Below are 25,469 nucleotides of genomic sequence, written 5' to 3'. Positions count from 1 at the left end.
ATATATTATGATATCTGTTTTGCCAAGTTTCCTTTTCTACAAAGCACATAATACTGTCTAAGCTTTGTCTACATTAGAGGAAATTGTGTTCAAGCTACTTGTCTGAATTTAAATCTTAGTGAGCTTTTGAGATTGCCCCATCGTAAAGCTGGATGACAAAACTACTCCATTGGTGTGTTCCAATAATGTCACCTAACAGTCTGTGTAGGGCTGCCATATTTTGAAGAGCAAAAAAGAGGACACATTTGCAGACTTCTACTTTTATCTATGGATCGCTATGACGACTCCCATTTTACATAACCATGACAGGACGTGTCCTAGAAAAAGAGGACATAGGGCACCTTATCAGGTGGCATTTGCTGATACCATAATAGATTATTCTTTTTTATGTTTCTGCCCACATATGAATCCACAATTTTCTGGTACTGTTGAGAAGAAATGAGAAGAAGCTGGGTGTTTTGGATCTAGACATTTTTTTAAGTGTGTTGATTGTGTCTTGGCTGTGCTACCATAAGTTGTTCAGACCTCAACACATGTTAGGCCACAAGTCTTCAAAATGTTCATACCTTGGACCCATCATTAGCCCCAATTTGCATGTTGGTGAATCATTTTAATTTATTTATTTTTACTGTTTGGTGGTAGTGCTGCTGTTATGACCCACCTTAGATCTGGCCAGCAGCTGAAAGTTGCTCTCTACCAAGTCAATCCAATGGTCCATTTTCTACACTGGCTGGCAACAGCGTTCTAGGGCGTCAGGCAGGGTCTGTCCCAATCTTGTCTGGAGATGCATGGGGTTGAATCTGACCTTCTGGATAGAAGGCAGATGCTGTCCCAATGAGCTATGTCCCGCCTTCTTCTAAGTTGTCCATCCAGTCAACTAAATTCTCACACAATCCACCTTTTCATGAAAATTCATCTGTAATAAATTTACTAAAGTCGAACAGCAAATGCAGGGAATCAAATGCTTAGCGATAGAAGAAGGATTTATAGATTGTTGAATCTTGACTAAGATAAAAGAGATGGGCATGGGTGAGGTAAAAATACAATGCAAGGCCATCGACTCCTGATGGCAACTCCAGAGAAGACGCCCCAAATGGGTGGCTTTTCTTCCTTCTGCAAAATAGTCTAAAGAGGATTAAATATACTGTACTACGGTATATAGGAATAGTAAGTCTATGCATAATGCTCAGCATCTACAACAAGAAATTTAAAAACAGTTCTAAATGCGGAAACTAGGGGGCAATATGACAAACACATTGCGGAGTTGGGGCAGAACAGGGATTCAGCAAAGGCAAGACAGAAATATTTTGAATAAATGACTGAGTGATATGAAAACAGGGATTACGTCGATGGTATTGATAAGGATGCAGGTTACTGTAAGAGGGCCTTCTCTGCAGTGGCACCCACTCTCTGGAATGGTCTCTCCTGAGAAATAAGACACACGCCGACCAACAATGGTACAATTCCAGCACATGTGCAAAACTTATTTATTTATTTACCATGGCTTTTGCTGCCTGCTGATGGGTGAGCTGTTCCGGAATTTCAAGGATATTTTTTTATTCTCCGTCTGATTATTTTACTGCATTTTAAATTGCATTTGTATTTTTTTATATATATTATCGTACACAGCCTTCGGTGCCCAGGTAACAGGAAGTGTCTAAATATTGTAATTGACAAACGTGAGAGATGTATGCCTCTGGTGAGGGTGTTGCTGCCATCGCTGTGGCAACGTTGGCAGGAAATTTTTTTAAAAAGCAAGTTACAGCTCAGGAAACTACCACTTTGCCTTCTGACTTCTGTTCCTCAGAGGTGGTGCTATGGCAGTGGTGGAACAGATGCATGGGCATGGTGGAAAGACCATTCTGAATAAGCATCACCTTAACCTCAGTAGGTGTGATAAATTCCATAAGGGGGGGGGGGTTGTCCCTACATCCCCTGTGCAGACTCTTTTATTTCCTGAGAATGTTCATGAACCATCTAGAACATCAACAGTTTGGCCAGTGAGAAAATACAGCTCATTTTAAAAAGTGAAGCCAGACTTCTTACGGCTAGTAACTAAGAACATTTCAAAGACTGCAGCTCCCCGCCCCTACTTTCCATTTCTGTATTTTATTATTATTATTTTTTGTTTAAAAAGGGCAAAACTATATTCCTGTAAACTTTCCAAGTTCTTTGCTTTGCATTTATGCCTTATTTGTACCTCACTGAGTGAGGGCCATAACAGGCTGGCTTCGACTTCACTTTTGCGACATATAATTAATGGCAAGATTAGTGTGTAAACTGTACGTACACCGAATTTACCCTTTGTCCTGCGATAGTCATTAAGGATCATGGGTATAGGGGTGAAGGTCAGCAATTTTGAGGTTTTGTGTCAGCTGCTGCAGAGCTTAAGCAAGGAAATTATGTGTAGGACATCAACACCCCTACCGATCACCAGTGTTCACATTGAGAGTCATCTGAGCACAGAATCATGGAATTGTAGAGTCAGGAAGGAGGTTAGGCAAATGAGGAGACACTTGGAAGATGTGGCAGTGAAAGTGACCCCTGGCTCAATGGTGAGGGCCAGTGGTGAAACAGTGCAGCAGCATATGTGCTATAAATGTTATTCCGTTTATGTTTGCGGGTACAAAACCTGATGCCTGAGGCAGATGGCTGAGACCAGGTGACTTAGGCCAATCAAAGAAACGCTCTACCTTCTGACCTCAATTAACTGAAATATTTCAACATTTAGTTGCCCTGCCACATATAGTAAAAATGTCAGGCATGGTCAACCTAGGTTGATCTTGGTTTCTGTTCTGTTTCTTTCCTTTTTAAAAAAAGAACTAGTAATATCCCTCTCCCTTAAATACAAATTATTTTTAATCCAATCAGACTTCGACAGGCTAGTGCTGCAACTGTATTAAGGGTCAGAAAATACTAATTTAACTTTTTTAAAAAGTAGTTAAATATCTTTTTTAATGTCCTTTTTATTAAAACAAAAAGACCTCTGGAAAGGTCTGCTGGCCAAGAATTAAAAATAGCCCCAAGGTGGCAGGCAACTTTTCCTTCCTTTCTAAAGTGGTATGAGCTGGCAACTCTCCATTCCCTCCATATCTGCAAGACTGGCCAGAATCTTATCCACAAGGACTTGGGTTGTTTTCGAAAGGAGACAAAGGGCAATATAAAACTTGAACAAAACTAAACCTCTTCCTTCGCACACGTAAGATTTCTGGTGTTTGCATTATCCAGGGAAAAGCAGGTCATGATGATATTGTTACCCTACAAAGGAGGGTTTTAATTTCGCTGGTTCTCCAAGCCAAAGAAGACTCCCCCCCCCTTTCCCCCCGTTTTTCCTGCTTACTACAAACTATATGTGTGTGAAGGGAGAGCATATATATAATGAAGAGCAGTGTATGTGTTTATGTGTGTGAATGAGTGATACATGATTATTTAGCATTGTGTAGCCGGCTGGGCACAGCCACAAAATGGCCGTTGTGGGGCTGCGTAGGCCAAACCAGTGTCATCTGGAACCGATCAGGAAGAGCACACCATTTTTCACACGTTGTGGAGTTTTGAGGGGTATTTAAAGGCCTTTCACAGGTACCATAGAAGTTACTGGTGGCCATACTGGCACTGCATCAGCAACCCTTGCCTTAAAAACAACATATTTGTTGTTCAAAAGTCTCTTTCCCTGAGGCATTTTTTACGAGATGATCCAGGTAACAAAGTTGCTGCTCTCTGTTGTGGTTATGGGTCCAGTTTTAGGTGCTTTCCTTATGTTTTAGGGTTGTTTTGTCAGCTTGAGGGCTTGTATGAGGTTGAAGGATAGAACAGAAACTTTTAAATAAATATAAATAAAACCCTCCAAGGTAGGCCAGTATTGCTATTTTCACATTGCAGATCAGAAGCTCTATTTGACAAACTGAATACCACCTAATGATTTCACAGCTGAGGAGGTACTGGGAAGTTGGGAACTCTCTGTTTATGACACTCTTAGCCATTACGTTTGAAGATCATATATGCTACCTCCATCTACTTATTATATGGGAACTGGATAGGAAAGATGCAAAACACACTTTTGCAATAACTCAAAAATAGGTTTCAAGCGAAAGCTGGGAATTAAAATGCAGTTAGAAAAGTTACTCACCTGTAAAGGACTGTAGCCTTAGTTTGAAAAATAGGCTCATATTGTTAGACAGTTGCATTCAGTACAGAGTTCTGACCAAAAAAAAGGAACTGCTTGCATTAAACATACTGTATAAGTCCCTGGCATTAAATCAAGCCTTCACTGACACCTTGCCTTGCAACTAGTCAGTTTAGGCTGCCCTGCTAACCTTCTTTTGAACATTAGATCACAACGGTGGCAGTGGAATGAGTTTTCTTGCTTATCAAAGGAATTCACAGGCCAGTAGATAACCTGGACAGTACTGCAGACATATTCATTTCAGCATTTGTAGACGGCTTGTCCCTGCTAGCCTTTCTGAGGCAGCTCCACAGCCTATTAATTTTCTGTTCAAATTACAACTGATAGGAAGAAAATGTCACACCAGCAGCAGTCAAAAACAATGCAAAACGTTGCTATAAAACAATAACATAAAGTGTTGCAAATTATAAATATTAGCTCAAAGCAGATAGGTAGCCGTGTTGGTCTGAAGAAGTGTGCATGCACACGAAAGCTCATACCAAGAACTGACTTAGTTGGTCTTTAAGGTGCTACTGGAAGGAATTTTTTTTGTTTTAGCTCAAAGCAGCTAACGACCAGAGGTTAAAAATAGGATGAGAATAGCAGGAGTTAAACACTCTGCCCTGCATCTTCCATGTGGCACGTCAAAATGCAATGCCAGCTTAATCAGCACGGAAAATCCAGGGGCAGAAATCTCGCGCATGTGGCAGAAGCATTTTTCCTTCCCCAAAACTGCGCCCAGTGCCTGACACGTGTCTTGCCTCATTTCTCCCTCCCTTGGCCCCTCGTTTCTTCTTCCTCATGCTGCCTACAGGTGCTACTGCCGCTACTTCACCGCCCCGCTTCTCTTCAACCAATCTGACCCATGATCCCCATGCATGACCAGCAAGGACTTCCTCTCCCTTTTAATTACAGCTATTAATTTGCTTTAATTGCCCAGGAACCCCATCGTGGCTCAAGGGCTCGCAGCATTTGATCAACACGCCCCCCCCCCCCTGCGCCGCATTTTAAATTATTTGAAGGCATTTTTGGTTACGCATTTTCAAAAGTTAAAGATCTGCCATTTCACCCGGTGCTTTCGCCTACCCCCGAAGCCTTTTTGGGGGCCGTTGTTTAATCCTATTTTGTACAAAGTCCGCGTCGTGCTCAGGATCCTAATTCCGCAGAGAGAGGGGGCGTTGGTGAACAAAAAGGAAACTGAGGTTCCCTCCGCAAAAAAAAAAAAGGAGCCAGAAGGAACTCCCCCCACCCCGCGGGAAGCTAAATTTAAAACACACGCGCGCACTCACACAGCGCGCAAGCCCTGGGCGTGTCAAGAAAGGAAGGAGTCGGCATTGCAACGAGGGCAGCCGCTGCCGCGGATCTGCGCGTCCCTCTCTCCCGGTGGGTGTTTGAAGAGGGCGCCTCCAAGTCACTTAACTCCTGACGTTTGGGGATCATGTGAATGGTTGAGTTCCCATGGTTCCGTGTGAGTTCGCCTTGCCCCACCCCGTCTCTGCCTCTCTCGCCTTTCCCTTCCTCTGTCGAATGCAACAGTAAAATAACAACAACAATCGCAATCCTAATAATAATAATAAAAATAATAAATGCAAGGGGAGAGAGGAGGGGAGATAAAATGGGGGAGGCAATAAAAAGAGAGGAGGAGGGAAGGAAGTAAATAAAAGCGCCTCATCGGGAGAGTTATTTTCGTTTACTGGGGAGGAGATCCCACTTGCTTCCCCCCCCCCTCTCGTTTCTCCTCCCTTCTTCCCTTTGCTCCCCACGTTTGCAAGGGGAAGCCAAAGGGGATTCGGCAGTCTGGAAATCGAACGTGAAAAGCGGGGAGGGAGAGAGAAAGAGAGCAGCGAAAGCGAGAGAGGGAGGGAAAAAACGAAGAGGGCCTCGGATCTCGGCAACCACCATTAAGGCGGAGGAAGAAGCGACAACAGCGGCCGCCGCGGAATATCGAGGGGGAAAGGAGGGGAGAGAGATTCTATTTCCCTCTCTCCCCCCGCAACCCAACCCAGGAAAGGAAAGCGGGGACTCGTTTGGCCAGCCAGCAGCCGAAGGGTTGGCTTTGACCCCCTTCGGGCGCTGCGCCCTTTTTTGGAGAGGGAGGCGGCGCGCGCGCGCGCGCGTTGCAAAAGGAGAAGGCAGGAAGAAAAGCGAGCGAGGAAGGCGAAAGAAGAAGAAGAAAAAAGAAGAAGAAAAAGAAGCAAAGGGAGAGGGAGGGAAGGGACGGGAGGGGAAAGAAGAAGAAGAAAAAAGAGGAGCGAGGAAGAGAGACAATTCTAGATTTTCTCCGTGCCCAGGATTTGGGGAGGTTTCTCTGCTTGGAAGCTGCTCTGCCGCCGCCGCCGCCGCCGCCGCCTTGGACCTGGAGGATTATATATATAATATATATATAGAAACAGAGACGTCTCTTAATATTCTCATTTCGCCCTCCCCCACCATTGGAGGTGGCGTGGAAGCTGGAAATATTTTTTAAAAGACCCAATTATTGTTATTATTTTACTGCTGCAGGGGTTGGAAAAGGGGGGGGGGAGAAGGAGGAAGAAGGAGGCAGCTTTTTTAACCCGTGATCCTGCGGAGAATTTCTCTCTCCCCCCCCCCGCGCCAGTGTGGTTCCCCCCTTTTTTTTCTTTTTTCGTGACTGCCAATCTCCCTCCGTTCCCTACACCCCCGTCGTCTTCTATTCCTAACCCCCTCTTTTCCTTTTTCTCCGGATCTGCATTGCGAGAGGATCTGGTCGAGGTGTGGGGGAGAAAAGAGGTTGGAGGCCCGGCTTGAGCAGTAGCAAAGTCATCGCTCTCTTCCCCCCCAACCCCTCCCCTCCCCTTCCCCCCCCCAACCAACCCCGTAGTAGGCTCCGCACTCCGCTCCCTCCATGTCTTTAGACAGCGGCAGCTGCGAGTAAAAGAATAAAAAAGGGGGGGAAGGAGAGAGGCTCCCCCCCCCCCGAGATACACACAGCCGCCTTCTCTCCAGCCAGACCCGGTTGCTTCCTGCCCCACTCCCTTTTCCTCTCTCTCTCTGTCTCTCGGCTGCGGGTGCCCCCTCCTTTGCGCCCCCCAGCCCCCGGCCTTTCCTCCCTACCCCCACCCCTTCCCTTCCCCCCCTTTCCATTCCGCGCCCCCCCCCCAAGATGGGCTGCTTAGGGAACAGCAAGACTGAGGACCAGCGCAACGAGGAGAAGGCGCAGCGGGAGGCCAACAAGAAAATCGAGAAGCAGCTGCAGAAGGACAAGCAGGTCTATAGGGCCACGCACCGGCTCCTCTTGCTGGGTAAGGGCGGCCGGGGGCAGCGGGGAGGAGGGCGTCTCTCTTTGGCGGGGTGGGGGTTGAGGAGGCCAAGCGCCCCCCCCCCGCGCGCGCATACACGGGGGCGCGGGAGAGAGCGGAAAGGAAGCGCGGACGTCTTTCTCGAGGCCCGGGTCTCCCTGGGTAACGGGTGGCAATAACGGGGCCCAGCAGTGACTGGGCAGCAGGAGGGAGAGGTGGGGCCCTGCCTGCCAGGCCGCTTGCTTGCCTGCCTGCCTTTCCCGCGGGCTTCTCCGGGAAGCTCCCCCGGCTTGGCAGGAAGGGAAAAGGAAGCGGGTCTCCAGGGGTTGGCGGCGAGGGAAAAGGGGCCTGGGAGAAAGTAGGCCTCGGGCCCTCAGCCGCTGGCTGCTCGTACTGCAGCCACGCTTGTGGGGGGGGGGTGTTTTCAGTGGGGAGGGGTGTTTTTCTTTTTGGCAGGGGGGTGACAGCTCGGGGCAGGGGAGCCAGCTAGGCACTCGAAAGGGTCCCGATCCTTTCTGCTCCCAACACGTCCTTTTCATACGTTTCATGGACACGGGTGTGTTCCTTGGTGAGCAAGGAAACCCCTTGGGGTGGATGACAACGCTGGTTGGCCCTTTTCCTCTAAACCTCCCGCCCCCCCCCACTGTTTGGGACCCCCCAAAGTGGATAAGTTGTAACTGGTAGCTCACCCTACTCCTAGGATTTACCTTATTATTATTACTAAGGTGACAGATAGGTAACATACATCTGCTGTGGTCTTTTTAGACTGGTTTGCCCCCCAAACATGATTCACCACCTCCTGTTTCTGCTCCCCCCACCCTGTACTTCATAGGTAACTGCTGCATGGAGAAGAGGGCACAAACCACTGTTGAAAAGACACTGGTCTTTTCAAACTGTTACTGGTTGAGGCGGCTGTCAGTGATGTTTTAAGTGGAATGTCACTTTCATAGAATGTAATGTCGGGGCCTGTACAGGTAGAGGGGTTTTTGGGGGGGATGGGGGCTGCAGGTCATAGGATGCTCGGCACTTCAGTTAAGGTGGTCGCAGTCGCTGTGTGGGGGCCCTTGGTGGGGAGACTGAAGTGGATGATAGTAGCGGATGGGGGGACAGGGAGTATGAAAAGAATCCAGCCTCACCCTTTTCCCCGTTTGGGAACGCTATACATGCACAAATCCTTACAGGAAGTGTGTGGAGGTGAGTGGGGCTTTGCAGTATTCTGTTGAGTTGGAGGTGGGGTGTATTCTGGATAAATGGGGTGGCGGTGGTCTAAGGTGCTTCTCTGGGGACTTGGAAGGAAAGGGGGGCTTAATGTGGACTCAGAAAAGGAGACTTCTGAAGGAAGCGGAAGGAAAGGTTTATTTTTAATACTGTGATGGACTTGCGTCCTTCCCTTTGTCACATTTATTGTTATCATTAACATTGGGGAAATACGGCTGGGGAATGAACATTTTTGGCTCCATATAGATTAATACCAAATGCTGGCCTATTTGTTTGGTGTGTTTTTTCCAGCAGATACACCCTTGGTTTATAACACTTCCCAAAGACCTCAAGCTAACATAAAATGAATATTCTGTTTTCAGACACGCAGTTTGTGTGACATTGTAGTATCTAATGGTACTGGAGTATTGCTTTTGAATGGCCTGTATTTTTTTAGAGGAGAACCTAGTTTGCTATGATCCATATTTTTAGGTAGTGTTGGTGATTGGAATAGTGAACATGGGACTCAGTGAGCTGTTGAGTGAAGAGAGCCTTTAAGTCATTGATTTCAAGAAAGGAAGAGGTCTAAAATACAAGTTGAATAATTATAACAACATTTTCTGCATTGAAGTGATTATCCAGGTCCCTTCTGGCACATATATTTGAGGAAAATACCTGATTTAATGTTTGCCCGATGTGTGCGATCTTAAGAATGCATAGTTGGAAGTAAATCTGTTTAAATCAGTTGTGCTCAATCCCATGTAACTTGTATTTAAAACTGATGTGGAAATCAGTTTTGCAGCTTAAATATCCAGAACAGAAGCTTATAGACATTTATATGCATTTGTTTAAGCTTTGAGTAGTTAGAAAATAGCTTGGCTCTTCATAATTAAAACATGGGTTCCTTATGTGTCTTAAATTTGATTTGCCCAAATGTGGTGGCTTAAAAACTGTAGTTACATGCAGTCCTTAAGTCATACAGAGAATGACAAGAAATCTCTGGTGTAGTAGTGTAAGTACTATAAAATCCAGAAATGAAAGCACAAGTACACAGTACTAGTAATAATGTGTTATGTGGTGAACATGTTAAGAATAATGCAATGGAAAAAACACATTTCATCTTAAAAGCTTGTTCATAGGACTTTTAGAAGTCCTTAGTGTGGTTTCTCAAATGTATGCATTTGACTGACATATCAGTGATAACTGTTTAGTGTTTCTTTCTTAATGAAAAACACAGTATGAGAGAAAATACAATAGTTATAGATAGCTGCTGGGAATTTCAGGAATAGGGTAGGAATTTAAATTGGTTGATAGTTTTAGCTGTCCCTCATCTTCATGGTGGAAGGTCGGGGAAAACACCCTCACTTTTGATGAGCTCTCTTTATGCTTGGTATGATAGATTTTTGTTTATTTTTGACCTATTACAGCTCTGTGACTGGCGAGTGCTATATGCAGTTATTTATCTGTCCTGGTGAAATCTTTCTGAACCTGTTTTCCACCAATATTTATAAAGAATGGGGTGGGAGTGAAGATTTCATGTCTGGCATTAAAATGTTCAGAGGTTAAGTAGTTTTAATAGTGTGTTGGAGTGAAGGAAGGAGTTAGGTTGCTGTGGAATTTGAAAACATGAAAGAGAAGGGAGACAGGATAGACTTCCCCAGAAAAATATACTTTGATATATAGCTGCTAAAATTTAGTTTTGTGTACGAGACTCAAAATGGAGGCTTGTGCTGTCATTGAGTACCGGGGAAAGCCTGGCATTGAAGAAACACAAATGATGCCTTCATGATCCCTGCCTTGCTTAGGTCTCCTAAATTTCTCTCTTTTCTGGGGCTTGTGAGAGCTGTATATGGAAATAAACTACCCAAAGATGCTAGAGCATCTGTCTGTCTGCATCACCATGGCAGGACTTGATTTCCTGCAAAGGGGGAAGAGAAAACGCCAGCTTTTATATAGAAATATTGAAAGCTAGTGGCTGGAGTGCCTGAATATCTCCGTCAGATTTCATGGTTCAAGCCCTTCACTGTGCAGACTGAGTGGGTGCAACATGCTGACTGGAGAAAAGGGGCTTTCTTGTGTGTGGAGTGGGAGAAAAGAGAAGGGTTAGTTGTAGGGTGCAGAATGAAGGACGTCTTCTCATGGGAGTGAACAAGATGGTATTTTCAAAATGCAGACTTGATGTGCAGCTTGGTGGGTATGTGCGTGGGGTGTAGAGCATGTGGAGGTGATGGGAAGCTGCTTGCAGGATGCAGATGAGAGGTGGGGAGAGGAGGGGGCTCTTAGGCATCACTGTAGCAGAATGGTGGCAGGGGTTCTCCTTTTTCAAATGGCACCGTGTTCTCTGTTTCAGTGTGTTGAACTGGCTGATGGTGTGATTAAAGACACTGGGGTTTTACAGACACAATTGGCTTTGCTCTGTTCTCTCCCCCTCCCCTTTGAAGTAGTCGTTAGAGGCAACTCCCGTTTCCCTTCAGAATACTAAACTTGCCTCTGCCTTAGTTTCCCCATTCTGCTTGTTTGATGTAGACAACTGGGGGAAAAATGGATAGTGAAATATTTCATGCTTCAGCTCCGACACATGACTTCAGCTGGACATTTATTTTTAGCTGCAGCTACAGTTTCCAGTGGCAATTACTGCTTTTTTTTCCTTTCAGTTTTCAGTCTTGCGGTGAGTAACCTAGGTTCATGGATTTTGCCTCTTGAAGCGACTCATGTGCCCCAGAATTTATTCTGCTTCCTTCTGAAATTGATTTCCTTTTTTTTTTTTTTTTTTTTTTTTTTAGGTGCTGGTGAATCTGGTAAAAGCACAATTGTCAAACAAATGCGGATCTTGCATGTGAATGGATTTAATGCAGAGTAAGTGCATCTATATTCCTACCACATTATTTGAAGTTATGTGCATGATTGATTATAAGTATATTTGTGAGTTCTGGAGTAATTGAATGTGGCTCCTTGAGGATTTATTGTCTTTTTAGGGGGAAAGGGTAGTGTTTAGTTTGAGAGTATGGTGATTGAACTTTTCTAATATGTGAGGGAGCCTGCTCTTAACTGATTGCATCAAGGTTTCATTTGTCAGGCTTTATGAAGGCGAAGTTTTGCTGCAGTTTCTCCCACAATATGGCTGACATCTAACTTCTTCTGTAGTAGGCTCAGTGTTTTCTTTCAAAGTAAACTGAATGCACTTTATGAAGAAGTATTAAGGGTTGCTTCAGGAAATTGATTACATACTGGTTTTATGTTTAAGGCCACTGACAGACTTTTATGATTGCTGTTTTGGTTTCCAGATTTGAGATAAAATAAGAAGCTTTTGGTTCTCTCTCTGTTTCATTGTCACTTTGGATGGGCCAAGCATTGACTATATCGTTCCCTGTCAAGCAAAACCTATTCAACTTAAGAATTCTTTAGTTAATATCCTGGTTTGGCATTCCATTGTTTGCAGAGAAAGATGTATGACCCAATCTTAAGTACATATTTCTTAATTGGAATTTCAAGGCTTACTATCTTTTTTCAGAATTCTACTATCATTACAGTATTCCACAATAATACCCCAAGTCACTTTTTGGGGTAGTATCTGGGCAGGACCCAAATATCTGCTCCCATCTGGGACAAAAGGTACTGCAGAGCAAAATCGTCTTGAAACTGAAGTGGTGCAGACGATTGAAAAACAGTTTTGGACTGCCATGGTAGTTCCTTGCTTTCTCTACCCCCTCCCACAGTACTCAGCTTCTGAACAAGGTGGTTCTTTTTAGCTAATCGTCATTGAGATATTTGCCTGTGAATTTGTCTAATTCCCTTTTAAAGCAAGTTAAGCTAATTGGCAACCTCTCATCTATATTGTGGCAGCAATTCCATAAATATATTGTTTGTTTGTGAAGAAGTACTTCTATCTACCCTGAAGCAATGCCCAGTTAGGGAAGTGGGAGAGAAAAAATTAATGTCAATACAATTGTTTATCATATTCTCCCTACCCCCCCCCTCAGTGTTTTTCTTTTCTAAGGTTAAAATCCCCAAATGCTCTCACTTTTTTGTTGCCAGGTAGGTGCTCTTTATTGCCTTGCATCTGTTCTGACTGCTATTTCCTTCTAGAAGAATGGGTGATCAGAATAGAACATAATATTCCAGATCACTGTAGATTTATAGGCTAATAAAGGCTTTAGAATAGTGACAGACTTATTTTCATTCTCTTTTCTAATCAACCCCATCCTGGAATTCATCTTTTTCACTAGTGCTACAAGTGTTCAGTGCTGTAGCTTCACATCCCACCAGTTAGTGGCCAGTAGAAAAACAGTAGTAACTATAGTGTAATTTATAACAGATTCATTGGGGTAGCCTTGTGAATAATATTGGACCTGGATCCACCTGTTAGTTCAGAAGAAAATTATACTACCTGCACACCAATGTGGAAAGACTTCTTCAGTCACGAGATTTTGATATGTAGCTCTTCTGCTTTTGGTTCATACTTAGTTGCCTTCAATAATCTGATTTGTTTTATAATAAGGAAGTTTTGAACATTTATTTCTATTTCAGAAATAATTTTGTTTGAGAATTCAGCAAAGGCAGCCTGAAGTCCTAGTATATGTATTGGCATCCATCTGTCTCAAGAGACAGTGGAGTGCACCTCTGGGGGTGAAGTCACCGAAGTGAACTCCCCGGGGCGTAAGTCTGGGTCTGGGCAGTGTGTATGGAGGTCCTGGGCTGCCCAGGCGACAGGACCCTCCTCTCGGCCTTGCTGATGTGGTCCAAAGGAAAGCAGAGCAATACTTTTGGCAACAGGAGCTGCTGGAAGGAGGTGTACAAGGCACCATCCAGCTGCCTTAGGGACTCCATTTCAGATTTGTTTAGGCTTTACTCCTTAGCCTTTTCTTCCCCCAAAGATGTCCCATAAGACAGTGGAGGTTTAGGATCAGAGTTTTCCTTCTAGATGAGCTACCATCCCAGGTTGACGAACCCCATCTACCCCTCACTCTACAGCATGTGTATGTCATGGTAAACATTGGTTAGGACAACATGAATGAGTAGGCGTGAGCTTTGGTTTTCCACACTTCTCCCATTTATCCAGGAGAACTAGTTCACATACTTTTGCGTCAGCTTTTGATTATTTTCTACTGCTGTATTATAACAGACAAAATGTAAAACCATTTGCCAGTGCTGACCATGTTATCTGGACCTGGAACTGTGGTTGAGCTTAACCATGCTTAGTTTTTACAAGCCATCTTCAGTAACTTGATTTAATTTAATGTTAACTGCAGTTTGCCAGTTCAGACCCACACAACCCACACAACAAACTTTGGTTAAGTAAAAAGGAGAACCTGAGGCACACTGCGGCTTTTTCCTCTTCATTCATGTTGCTCTAAACCAGGGATGGCCAACAGGTAGATTGTGATGAACTGGTAGATCGCGGAATGCCTGTGGTAGCTTGCACCCCCCTCCAAAAAAAAGCTCAACAACTCTTTGGTCAAGGTAGATCACCGCCAATTTTTTTTATAGTGGGAGTAGATCGCAGTCTCTTGGAAGTTGGACAAGCCAGCTCTAAACAAACCCTAACTGGAGATGGCGGGAATTGAATTTCTGTTGTATGCCATCTTTTGAAGGCTTGCTGTAAAAGGATAGGTAGAAAACGAAATAAAAGAAAATAAATAATAAATTAATAATAAAATATTGCTTAACTGAAACTCATTTAGAAGTATGTCAGTATGGACGAGTAAGAGGCGCTCTCACATGTTCAGAAAAGTTATGCAGGCCTCAATACTTACCTATTATCACTTGGATAATAGGATTTTAATGTAGTATACATTTAGTTTAGAAATGGAAGTCCATCAACCAAAGGTATCTGAAGAAGTGTGCATGCACACGAAAGCTGATACCAAGAACTGACTTAGTTGGTCTTTAAGGTGCTACTGGAAGGATTTTTTTTTGTTTTGACTATAGATTTAGTGTTAGTTCAATGTATTATTTGTAGTGTTTCAGTTACAGCTGATTCTTGGACCCTAACAAGCTGCTCCAAAATTTAGCCAATTAGTGCTAATTGCAGTTAGCCCACCAAAAATGTACTACCGTTTTTGTACTTAACCATATGTGATGCGGTGCCTGGATGTATGTGTACATGATAGAGTGAGAGGTTGTTGGAATGGTAGTAGGAAGTCGTATGTCATATTACTTGACTTTTGGACCCTTAAAATGTTGGGGAAAGAAACTCTTCATAATTGTTTTCCTCATAGTAGAAATCAGAGTTAGTGTATGTTAGTGAACAGTTTGGGCTTTTGGTGCAACTTGAAAGGAATGGGATAATAAAACTGGGGAGCGAAATCTGAGAAAATGCCTCACAATGTTCTTGTTCAGATCCGGTACGTGGAACAACATTGTTAAGAGGATGCCATGTTTGATGATGGATCATAAAGACAATGGAAATTACTGTGGTCTCTTAGTTTAGGATCCAGATTCCTTCCCCTTGTCATTGGAGAATCTATGGCTCTTGATCAGTTTACTCAGTGTACACTCCTATACATTTAGGCGGCTTTACGAAAGTGGTATTTAAGCAATCTGTGTTCAGAATGGCATCCTTGGTTCCCCAAAAAAGCCTTAGTGAGAAATCTGAATAGAAATATAACAACAATAATGAAATAAACTGCCAGGGTGTCTGTTCCTATGCCAGGGTGTTTGAAAGCCTAAATTAGTGTCTTATTTTTTACTAGAATGTAGCTGTTGCTTAAGTATCCAAGCTTCAAAAATTATTATTCCAGTGTGCTTTCTACTAGGTTCATATAAGTGGTAAGCCTGGGCAATATCTGGTTTTCAGTATTGTGACATATCACCAGCTAAACATCATGATGTCTAGATAGATCACAATATCTGAAATATGGAAGGAACTATGCAAAGGCAAACAGGACAATGTCCCGGCAACTGCTACTACTTAAGGGTCTAAAACTGATAAATGATGATAATATCAATCACCTCATGGTCACTTTCATCAGCAGGCAAGCCAAAATGCATCCAAACAAGAGTTTTGGTTTGGGACTTTGCTACCAAATGGTGGTATTCAGGACAATCCAAAGTATGGTGATGAGTATTATGTTTTGCTGGTAATAACATTGCAATGTTTAGCTAGTAATATATCATGATGTTGAAAACCAGATATTGCCTAGCCCTTACACACCTTGTGATTAACAATATTTTGTGAGGTCAAATATTATTAAACATTTATCATGGTGTGAACTTCAAACCGGTTTTGGACAATATATTGATATATCACTCAGCCCTAATAAGTAGTCCTTAAAGACTGTTCACATTCAAATGATCTCATGACAATTCCAAAGGGTAGGATCCCCTGCATTATACATAAAAGGCTGTGGAATTAGTGCCTTTTCTATACCTGTATTTACTACCCAAATGTGTTGCTGGTTTTTGTTTTTGTTGTTTGTTTGTCAGTCCATAACAATTCATTTGACCCTTGTCTTGGATTTTGCTATTTATAGAAATGTTATTTGCAGTTCGGCCCCCAAAGTAATCTGCATAGAAGGGGTATATCTAAAGATGTTATGATCTTAGTTAGGGTTAGTGAACCAAAGTTTGGGCTATTGATACAAGGAAGGGTATGGTTTGCCTTTTAGAGACTCTGTCTAGATTCTGTCATGTTTCAAGTTGTCCATGACAATAGCTTTGATTGGGCTGTGGAGGAAGAACTGATGCATTCTTAAATGTCATTTGTTGGTTGCTGTTTGATATAGGGTAGTCTGGAGAAAGTCAGACAATTTTTCCTTGCTTCAGTGTGATTCATTTGCAGTACTCAGAACCTACCCATTTCAGTCAGTGTTGCTCTTAAAGTAATTGAACAAAATGCATAGATTTCAGGATTAGATTTGAATATTTTTGCAGCTGTTTTTCAAAAGAGACCTAGGCATTTCACACCCAATTACAACTTGTGCTGGCATGATGTATGCAGAGGCACTTGCTAAGTTTAGCATCTTGCCTGATCAGTGGGCTGACCATTACATTTTTCCAAAACTTGTAAGTACCTGTAAAATTAGACTGTACCCTAACCTCTCAAAAAGCGTTCACCTCCCAGTTCTCACATGGCCCTACCAGTCTCTGCAATCTGCATACCTGTAGAGCCTGCCTCCTCCTCTTTTCTTGCCCCACGTGATACTTTTACAGCCAATGAAATTCCCAGGATGTCTTTTTCAAGCTATGCTTGGGAAAACAGAAGAAGCAATGAATGGTTGGTGAGTGGTTTTGAGATGTTGCCCTTTGACAACAAGAAATTTCATCTATGATCGTGAAATTCAGTTGGGTTTAAGAAACTGATAGACAAGATGCCATTTTCCAGGGAAAATTTGCAGAAGTAGCTTAGAAGTAAATAACTCCATGCAAGTATATCTTCATTTACCATCCTTGGATATCTAACATCACATTATATAACATATATATATATATATATATATATATATATATATATATATATATATCACTTGTTATATAACTGCCCTTGGCAGTGGGGAAGGAAAAGTTTGTGGATATTTAAGTTACGGTAGACAATAGGGACAGGAAGCTGTAACCATGGGAAAAGAGGAAAGGTGCATGTCAGTTGCTAAAGTGAAGATGTGTGAGTTAAGTGGGGGGGTTTTCTCATTTGGCGAGATTAGGGTGCAAGTATATTATGGAGAGGGAAATGTGTCTGTAATCCATGCATTTGAGGTAACATTTGAAGAGTGACTAGGTAAACGAATGTATGCTGCTATTGCCAGCCATTCACAAAAGTTAAACAGGAGACATATGTTCAGGGTGGTTCAGGCCAATGCCAACACTGAATGGTAGTTTTGAGGGCCACAGTTCAAGGAGGAGGAGCTCAAATTGGTAGATAGATTATAGGTCCTCTCTTTTCGGCATGGTTATTGCCTAATGTTGGAAAGAAATAGAACAGCATTATGGGTTGAATCCAGGTATGTTATATCTGGGATAGATCCACTGAAATCAGTGGACTTAAATTATCCATGCCCATTGATTTCAGTCTCCTCCAAGTATAATTAGTTGAATTCAACTCCATATATTTACAGGGATTCCACCCCCACCCTTTAAAATCACACATTTCCCCTCGTTTGTTAGAGTTCCAATAGCAAACCTTTTCAATCCCTCTTCTGTTGAATTGCTTGATCTTAAGCCTGAGTGAATGACCAATTGTCATTTGCCACATTCATTCTGTTGTATCTTTGATATGTGTGACCCCCTTTCCTAGAGAATACAAGACGTTAGGGCAAGAAGCAAGGTGTTTAAATTTAAAGTAAGATAGTTTTATGTTAAAGAATTGGAAAATATTTATTTGAGAAGAGCAGTAGAATAGTGTGGTGAGAATTTGAGAACTTCAGGGACTGAGATTCCATAAGGGAAGGATGAGCAAGAATGCTATCAGTTGTTTGTTGAGAACACCATTGTTATTAAAAGATTCAATGACATTTTGTAGAACAGATTAGTTCTACACTTGGGCAGTCTATTCACTTTGGGCAGTGTTATTTTGTCAGGTTTAAAGAGGTTAAAGTGCACACTGAAATAGAAAAATCAGAGTGGTTTAAAAAGCATGTATGTCTCTAACCTGTTCCTTTATTTGTAGATTATCCTAGTGACTCATTCTCAGTCACTAGATTTCCCCAACTCTAGTTGCGTTTGTTAAGAGTGCATGCTTCATTCATTAATAGGAGAATGAAGCTGGTGAAACGTAACTATCCATTTTCGTCCAACAAATATTGAATTGTTGCTTATTAAATTATGATGAAAGTAAATCCAGAGACCAAGCTAGTATTTGCTTTTGTTGTTGTGCTACAGCTTCTGATGAACTCCAGTAATTCTCAGGTATATCGCTTTTCCTTTTAAGAGACCAAAAGACTCCTAGGTTTGATCTGGAATACTGAGTTCAGATGGAGTCTCAGTGAAGATAGAATGCCAAAAAGGCTATTCTTGCTGGCTTTAGATACATGCTCATCTGTCAGGATAGTTGAAAGCTTGGAGCTCAGATATGTATCACGACCTGCAGAGATTAATGGTTTTGCCAAATTTCTGTATGTAAAAATGGCAAATTTAGAACTTGGGATGAATACAGCATCTTCTATTTGTCCAGACTGTAACCTTTTATACTATTGCAATGGTCAATCATTTCACTTCTGAAAAATTCTATAACTTGCTTTTCCGTTAAGAGAGCTGGTTGTAGGGCTTAATTGGCATGGTTTTATAGCTACGTTTTCACTGAAGTGAAATGTGGCCCAATTTTATTTGGCCCATGGTAGTCAAATTTTCTGAAGGGATGATAAAACAAAAAGTTCTACTGCTTCCTGCTTTAAAAATTGTAAGATTAGTCTTGGCCATTGGCAATCCATTGTGATAATGCTCCTTATGTCTGAAATATGACAAGTAAGCCAGGGCTGTTTCTGTGGTGGCCCTGAGGAAATAGATACTCTGCCAAAGGAAGTCCAGCTGGCCCCATCATGGCTCACCTTTCAAGCTGTAAGACCTGTCTATTATTGTGTCCTTTATCAGGGGCTTCATGTTAAAAAAAAAAAAAAAATCTGACTGCTGGAGTTTTTATGCTGATTTTGATTTTCACATTACACTGTTGTGATCTCCAAGTATACAAAGCTGTCACTTCCTGTTTTACATTGTTCAATTATGGTAGCCCCTGAATAGTTAAGCCAGGAAAAAAAGTGTGTATCTACTTTTACAAAATTCCATTTCGTTTCTTTTTCTAAACATAGTCTAAATGAGAGATGGTATACAACCTGAAACATTTATGTACTTTTTAAAAATAGTTGTATGGGCTAAATATTTTAAAGCCCAAATAATTAAATTTTATTAAAATAAATTTTGAATAGTTTTTACATTTGCTTGCTTAAAAAAATGATTAACGACAAATTTCCACTCAGATAGGGAGCTGTTACTGATTACTCTTCTTTCAAGCAGTATGATACAGACATGAATTGTGCCATGCTGCATATGGCAAATATGTAGGGAATTTGTACATTCATAATGGAAGAACTCAAAGTGACTAGGGTAGAAATAGGGAAATAAGTGCAGTATGGAAGAGATCCAGTGCAAAAATAATGGCTGTATTCTAAACCATCGTTTAGAGAATATGACTCTCCTCTTCAGCTTGCACATTTCTCTTTCCCTTTCAGGAGATTGAAAGCTTCCACTTCTGTTTTAGATTGACCGTGCTTACCATGTTGACCAAACCTTAAACCATGGTTAATCTTAACTATATTTAGTGAAAACAAGTCAGCTTCACAAACTGGTGCCGTGTCTTGTCCCTGTTTCTCTGCTGTCCTCCTCACCTCCTCTACTCTCTTCATCTCACTTTCCTCCGTGCCCCCCGTCTTTACATCCCTCGGTCCTTATTGGAATAGGTGGTGTATGGGAGCCTTGTGGGAGCCAGCTTGGGAAAGTATTGGTGAGGCCTGTGGTTTTTGCCCCCATGCACCTCAGGTTCATCTGATTACCTCTCCTCTGGCATGGTCACAAGGAGCAGACTGGAAGCTTTCACTTCTATTTTTTGACTTAATACATTTTGTTAAGTCTGAACCTGGACAAACTGTGGTTAGTCTGAACTATGGTTCAGGGAAACAAGGCAACTTCATAAATCAGTTTGAAGTTAACTGTTTTTCTAAACTGTAGTTAATACTAACCACAGTTTAGGGTTTGGACATAATGATTAATCCATGGCTAATTGAAAATGGAAGTGAAAGTTTCTGATTTTGAGACTACAGTATCACCAAAGGATAAGAGGGTCTGGACCAGACCATTGTCTGTATTCAGCTACAGTGAATGAGGTAACTGTTAACATAGAAGGTAACATCTAAACTGGATGATTACCATGTTGTGTAGTGGTATCCAGTATAAAGGAAATCGTGAATTATTTTTTTAAAAAAAAATTTAAAGCAAAGTTTCCTAGTTAAGTCATTGTTGTCTGTGATGATGGAGGAAGTGTTCAGTACCAGAGATTATGTTGGTCTCACTTCATGGGGAAGAGTGTATTAAGCATGTATGCTAAGAATGCATGCTTTTTGAGGAATAACTGAAAGGTTAAGCTTTCAGGTTATATTCGTACCTTGGGTTGCAAACATGATCCATGCGGGAGGCACGTTCGCAATCCATAGCACCGCGTCTGCACACATGCAGGTCACGATTCAGCGCAAAGCACAATTTAGTGGATCTGTTACGCCTTTAAAATAATCCCTTACTCTTCATGCCCAACTGAAATGAAGTTTAAATACAAATAAATGCTGGGTCTGTTTCTTTGCATTTGCCCCTCTGCTCTGGTTTATGTTCTCCCCTGTCTCCTGCCCATGAGAGGGGCTTGTCCAGGGGTCAGCAAACTAAGATCTGCTGGCCGGATCAGGCGCACCTGGGTCGTAAATCCGGCCCACGCCGCGAAGCCACAACCCGCCGTGAAGCCGAAACTCCCAGCGATGGCGACAGGAGGAAGAGGTTGAGCAGCGGCAGCTCTGCCACTCAATTGCCACACCTGGTTTATCTCAGCGCTGTTTGATTGGCAGAGATGTCCCTGCGCCATGCTGAGGTAAACCAGGCGTGACATCTGATTGGCAGAGCCACCGCCACCCGGCCTCTTCCTCCCGTCGCAAGGAGGCAAGGCAGTGCCTACTGCCGGCTCGGGCTCCTCCCGCCTCGCCAGCTCCAGAAATCCGCTTTCCCTTCTCTGCCAGCTTCCACCTGCGCTGCCAGCAGACCACCAGGAGATGCCGCCTCTTGGTGTGTAGCCACAGACTGCCCTGCCATTGGATGCACGGACACTAAGAGCCCTAAAGACACGCTTACTCACAAGTAAGCCGCAATCGTTTCAAGGCTGCTTGTTCAGCACCTGAAGAACTGCTCAAACCCATGGAGATGAAATGCGCTATGGATCGTGTCCCTGGGAAAGTAAGCGCAGCCGCTGGTCCCCCTTGCCTCTTCTTCCAGCTCCCCCACCCCACCCCGTGCTGCTTCTCCGGCCCGCCACAAGGTCTGAGGGACGGTGGACCGGCCCGCGGCTAAAAGTTTTTTGACGAACCCTGGGCTTGTCCCTTGTTTATATTACCTCTGTAATATGCTATGTACACAGAAGCCTTCATAAATAAATATTATCTGTAGCATCTATTTTAAGAAGTAGTGCATGAAATCCCCTATAAATACCTCTATTTACTACCACATGTTGCAGCTCAAATATATGGCACTTGTCATGGAGGACAGAAATGGTTTAACTTTGTGTTTTGTGGGCTTCGTTGCTTAAGTTGTCATAGGTTTACGGCTTGGCAGAGTTTATTTCCATTTAATGTATAGTAACTTTGGCTGCATCTGCTTATGGCTTGTAATGACTTAAAATGCACCTTTTTTAGATAACTCTTCAAGTGGTGTAGTCTGACCAGTAAAGCCAATAAAGAGACTTTAAAGACAAACAAACATCAACTCTCATGGACTAAAGTTCACTTCGTTGATGCACGGAAGTGTTATCCTCAGTTGACACACGCAGGGAGAGGGAGAACTTGCAAGCAATGGAACCAGAAAGCCATGAAACGCAAGGGTTAGCAGGAGGTCTGTGTAGATGGTCCATAGTTGCTTAATACAGTGGTAGAACGCATGGTTCACATGGGCAATGTTCCAGGCTCAGGCACTGGCATCTCCAGCTAGGGCTGAGAAATGCTGTGGTATGAAACCACGGAGGCCTGCTGCCAGTCACTGTAGACATAATCTTGACTTGATATAAGGCAGCCTTGTAGCTTTCTGTGACATTTCTGTGTGGAGCCCCAGTTATGCAAAGTAAGACCAGTAGCGTTCACTAGTGATAAGGCTATCTTACTAGTCATGTTAGATTGAACAGATATTCTAGTTTTGGGAATTTGTGGTGAGATCAAAATCAGAATAATGATAAATTAACTACCTTTCACTTGCTATATTCTCCAGGGGGCGATTAAATAGGCCAATTCTGCTTGCTCCTATCTGTAGTCAAGACTCCATAAGATAATTATCCGTGCCTGCTGCATCCTTCAAGACTCCCAAGACACATAAATAATGGTACAGTCTAAGTGAGGAATTTTGACTTGTGAGACAGTCAATAGTGTCCCTAGACATGTCTTTGAGTGTAATGTAACAAAAATTAGCACAAGGCCTTTGTTTAAAAAAATGACATTAAGTTCACCAGCACACAGAAGTATTTTTTAAAAAACAAAAACCCGGTTTACATATGTTTCAGTCCTAGAGAGCCCTGCAATGCAGCTTCATAAGGCTGGTATGGCAGGTAAAATAATTTCGAATCACGAGTATTTTTCTGTGACGGCTAAGTTTTTATTTGCTGCATTATTGCTTTGGAATACTTGGAAAACTTAGTCCTTTTCATGAATTCCAATGATCACATAATATTGATTCTATTAAATTTCAGCCTGCTAAAGAACTTGATGATAAATTAAATCATTACAGGCAAGAACCATTTTGCATGCATTCAGAGCACATGTGACGAGGTGCACGTGCTTCTCCGTGAACCCGGAATGGCAGAAAAGGGGTGGGCAGGCGAGAGTGTAACAGGGCAGGCTTATACATTCTCCGTCATTGTGTGCAATGACCCAGAACGCAACACACACACACACACACACACAAACAAATCGAGGGTTGCCTGTATACACTCCCCCTACCCCCTGAAAAAGTTTTTCTGGTATAAAATGGGGCCACTGTACATTTTAAGTTGCTGCTTAATTTCAGTGGAAAGATGGCTGTAAGCATATGATTGATTATTTGTGTACATGGAGTTGCTGCTGCTATTTAAATGAATCTGTGCCCCCACCTGATCGTCTGAAATTACTGTATTGGTCCAGTTAACTTGGAAAACCATTTGTTACAGTGTAATTTAATGCCAAGAAATAAAGTTCCAAGAACAAGGGCTTGTCTGGAGAAATGTGTACTTAAGTGCTATACAAAATTGATGCAGATTTTCACCAACTCACTGGTTCCAGAGTCACTTGTGGAGGGAATACAGACTTGTTTGTCATAAAAGCAACTCAAGCCTGCAGGTTTTATTTCATTTTATTTATTTTTAATAACAATTTACTAAAGAAAACCCTTGAATATTCAGGATGTCAGGAAACTAGGCCAATATTCAAGGACAAAGACATTAGATCCAAGAATAATCCTGATTGGTTAAAGTAAGTGTATAAAAATATTACACTTTTCAGTAGTATGTTAGAGCTAATCTGGTGTTTTACCTTTGCTTCAATTGGGCAGCTCTGGGGGTTTTGTATACATTAATGTGTGTGTGTATGCTCGAGCAGTAGCCAATATATGGTGCCCTCAAAATGTTTTGTACTACAGCTCCCATTAGCCCCAGCCAGCATGACCATTGGCCAGAAATGATGGGAGTTGTAGTCCTAAACATCTGGAAAACATCAAATTGGCTACCCCGATATATATGATTGGCTTCTTCTGAAGGTCCTTGGTAAGGTGAATGATTGATTCATCTCTGCTGCTGCCAGAAAAAGCAAAAATAAAAAAGCTTAAGAGTGTTCAGTGATAGCCATAAAAGGGCAAACCACCGCTGTCAAAGCATAGGGAAATAAGTGGTTTGTGTCTGTTTAGCTGTTGATTCCTTAGAAACCTAAAGCAAGAAAAATGGACAATATTGAGGAAGAAAGGGAGTAATATTGTCTGAAATTATCCAGTTTCCGTTTTCCTAGCTGTAAGCTTTTCCTTTATCTCTCTTTTTAAAGAATTTCTCTGCAGTGCACATCAGATTCAGTTTTAAATAATCCTGGTAATATACAAGCATATGGAGAGCAGCTGACTTCCTGGTTTGTCAAAAGTTAGAAAACGGAAAGATTACCCAATTCTCAATTATATTGGGTGTTAGAATGTCAAATAGCAGTTATGCTATAGCTTTTTGCTGTTTTGGTCTGAAGTGCTCTAGTCAGAGGTCACTGCTGGAACAAATACAGTGGTGCCCCGCAAGACGAATGCCTCGCTAAACGAAAAACCCGCAAGACGAAAGGGTTTTCCGATTTTTTAGCGGCTTCGCAAGACGAATTTCCCTATGGGCTTGCTTCGCAAGACGAAAGCCCATAGGGAAATCTCCGGGGACAGTGGGGAAGGCGCGAAGGGCTTCTCCTCTGTTCCCGGGGCTTGCGGTGGGAGGAGGGTTTTTCCTCCCCACCGCCAACATTCAGAACAGCATTCTGAATGTTGGCGGTGGGGAGGAAAGCCCTCCTCCCACTGCAAGCCTTCAGGACAGGTCCGGGAACAGAGGGGAAGGTGCGCAGCGCTTCTCCTCTGTTCCCGGGGCTTGCGGTGGGAGGAGGGTTTTTCCTCCCCACCGCCAACATTCAGAACAGCATTCTGAATGTTGGCAGTGGGGAGGAAAGCCCTCCTCCCACCGCAAGCCTTCAGGACAGGTCCGGGAACAGAGGGGAAGGTGCGCAGCCTGCTGCCCCGCGCGAGGGGCGCTCTTAAGCAGAGCGCCCCTCGCGCGGCGCAGACATTCGCCGCTTGGAGAGCCCTGCGGGGAAGTCCTGCAGGGTTCCCCAAGCTGCGAATGTCTGCGCCGCGCGAGGGGCGCTCTGCTTAAGAGCGCCCCTCGCGCGGGGCAGCAGGCTGCTATCCGCAGCTTGGAGAGCCCTGCGGGGAAGTCCTGCAGGGTTTCCCAAGCTGCGAATGTCTGCCCCTCGCGCGGGGCAGCAGGCTGCTATCCGCAGCTTGGAGAGCCCTCTGGACCTCTTCTGAAGGCGGGTGGGGGGCAAAAGTCTTTGTCCCCCCTGCCTGCCTTCCCAGGGGATTTTAAAATGCTGGCGGGCGGCAGCGAAGGCTTCACTGTCGCCCGCCAGCATTTTAAAATCGCC

At 43.2% G+C, this 25,469-nt stretch overlaps 1 protein-coding gene across 8 annotated transcripts in view; it reads left to right on the top strand.

Annotated features, from left to right (window-relative positions):
- Window positions 1–25,469, top strand: part of GNAS (GNAS complex locus) — a 177,035-nt gene that overhangs the window by 65,266 nt on the left and 86,300 nt on the right. For 2 of the 8 annotated variants that reach the window (XM_083744557.1, XM_083744556.1), the window contains exons 1-2: window positions 5,482–7,425; window positions 11,403–11,475. In XM_083744557.1, coding sequence (XP_083600683.1) covers window positions 7,287–7,425; window positions 11,403–11,475 — 212 coding nt within the window. In that variant the 5' untranslated portion in view covers window positions 5,482–7,286. Of the gene's footprint in view, window positions 1–5,481; window positions 7,426–7,902; window positions 7,991–8,425; window positions 8,617–10,903; window positions 11,288–11,402; window positions 11,476–25,469 lie in introns of those variants that run through there. The other 6 variants (XM_083744555.1, XM_083744553.1, XM_083744560.1 and 3 more) reach the window with 5 other exon arrangements.

The sequence above is a fragment of the Podarcis gaigeae genome, assembly GCF_964106915.1.
Source record: "Podarcis gaigeae genome assembly, chromosome: 6".
In the NCBI taxonomy this organism is placed as follows: Eukaryota; Metazoa; Chordata; class Lepidosauria; order Squamata; family Lacertidae; genus Podarcis; species Podarcis gaigeae.
Note: the sequence above shows the minus strand (reverse complement) of the source record. Positions and strands in the feature narration are given on the sequence as shown.